General features: G+C 28.6%; 1 protein-coding gene across 1 annotated transcript; it reads right to left on the reverse strand.

Annotated features, from left to right (window-relative positions):
- Positions 1-483: 483 nt before the first annotated feature.
- LOC111682497 lies at positions 484-1,007 on the reverse strand. Its single transcript, XM_046955210.1, has 2 exons — positions 813-1,007; positions 484-715 (listed from the first exon to the last, which is right to left on the reverse strand). The coding sequence occupies exons 1-2, from the start codon at positions 963-965 to the stop codon at positions 509-511; spliced, it is 360 nt and encodes a 119-aa protein (XP_046811166.1). The 5' UTR covers positions 966-1,007; the 3' UTR covers positions 484-508.
- Between the last annotated feature and the right edge of the window lie 410 nt (positions 1,008-1,417).

Below are 1,417 nucleotides of genomic sequence, written 5' to 3' on the forward strand. Positions count from 1 at the left end.
GAGCCAATCAATTTAATGAATTCATCATTTTTCGATATGATAGAAAATTTATGTATATTCAATGTTTCTGTTGTTGTTATTATTGTTGCTGTAGTTGTTTCTAATTGATAGCATCTTCAAATGCAATATGTTTAAACTCAACCTTGTACTTGTTTTTTCATTGTTTTACAAAAGAAGAAGAAAAAAACCCCAAACAAATCAAACTAAAGTTTAATTCAAAATAAAAAAAATGAAAATCTATTTTACATATTTGTATACATGATAATGTTCTTTGTGCAACAAATTCAATGCAACACAAAACAAACATTATCACAAATCACAACAAACAAACAAACAATTACATGCTTCATAGGCTGTCATTACCTTACAGTCAATGGCAAAAAGTTTAAAAGCGTTTTATACCAATACTATAGTTACATTTAAAAGCATTAGAATAAGTTTGCCTTTACAATTTTATGCCAGAGTGTAAATTTTGTTTTGTTTTAGAATTATTCATAGTTCTTTGTGTTCACTTACCTGGTGGCAATTTAGATTTAAGCATATCCATTGCAACAACATTCACAATCAATACCCATATGGGACATTCTAATATGTCACTTTCGGATTTAACAAAAGCTACCGCTGACAAACATTGTGTTTCCAAACGACGTCGATCTGGATAGGCTCGTCTCAATTCGCGATTAACATTTGATTGAAATTTTTTCATATCAAATAACTGAAAGTGAACAGAGTATAGATACAAATTAATGATTATCCAATGAAAATGTAATTTTGAAATTAATTAATTAAGAATTGTTTGAATTTTTACTTACTTTGACTATTTTTTCACTTTCTAATGCCTGATTTGGTAGTTTTAAGATATCGGCACCTATAGACGTTTCCTCATTTTGATTGCTGGCGGTACTTTTAACATAAACATTACTTTTGGCATAACGTCTTATCAATATGTTACCAGCATCGTCCATTTTTATTTTGACGCCCTAAGAAGTAGGCAAAATATATAAAAAAATATTAGGTAATAGAAGTAATACAACTAATAGAAGTAACAGAAATAAAAGAAGTGATAGAAGTAATATAACCCAGCAAATATAAAACGAAGTAATTGCAAAAGAATAACATTTATCACCACTTCAAAAGTGACACTAAGCGATTTTTGAAGTTATGTGGAAGTGGTGTTTATTGACTTCAAAAGAAGCGAAATGAATCCATTTTTTTAATTGACAAGTCTGTGTTAAAATCATCACTATTTTGAAAGTTCTTTTTTCTGTGGGAAGTAATAGAAGTGAAAGAATGGAGCTGAGAGAAGTACGTAAGTATGTAAGTAAGTAAGTAAGTAAGTAAGTAAGTAAGTAAGTAAGTAAGTAAGTAAGTAAGTAAGTAAGTAAGTAAGTAAGTAAGTAAGTAAGTAAGTAAGTAA

Source organism: Lucilia cuprina, chromosome 6 (assembly GCF_022045245.1).
Source record: "Lucilia cuprina isolate Lc7/37 chromosome 6, ASM2204524v1, whole genome shotgun sequence".
NCBI classification, from domain to species: domain Eukaryota; kingdom Metazoa; phylum Arthropoda; class Insecta; order Diptera; family Calliphoridae; genus Lucilia; species Lucilia cuprina.

Coding starts and splice junctions, on each gene's coding strand:
- LOC111682497 (XM_046955210.1), bottom strand. CDS start 965: ATGGACGATGCTGGTAACATATTGATAAGACGTTATGCCAAAAGTAAT. Junction 716..812: donor AAAGTGAAAAAATAGTCAAA/GTAAGTAAAAAT, acceptor GTTCACTTTCAG/TTATTTGATATGAAAAAATT.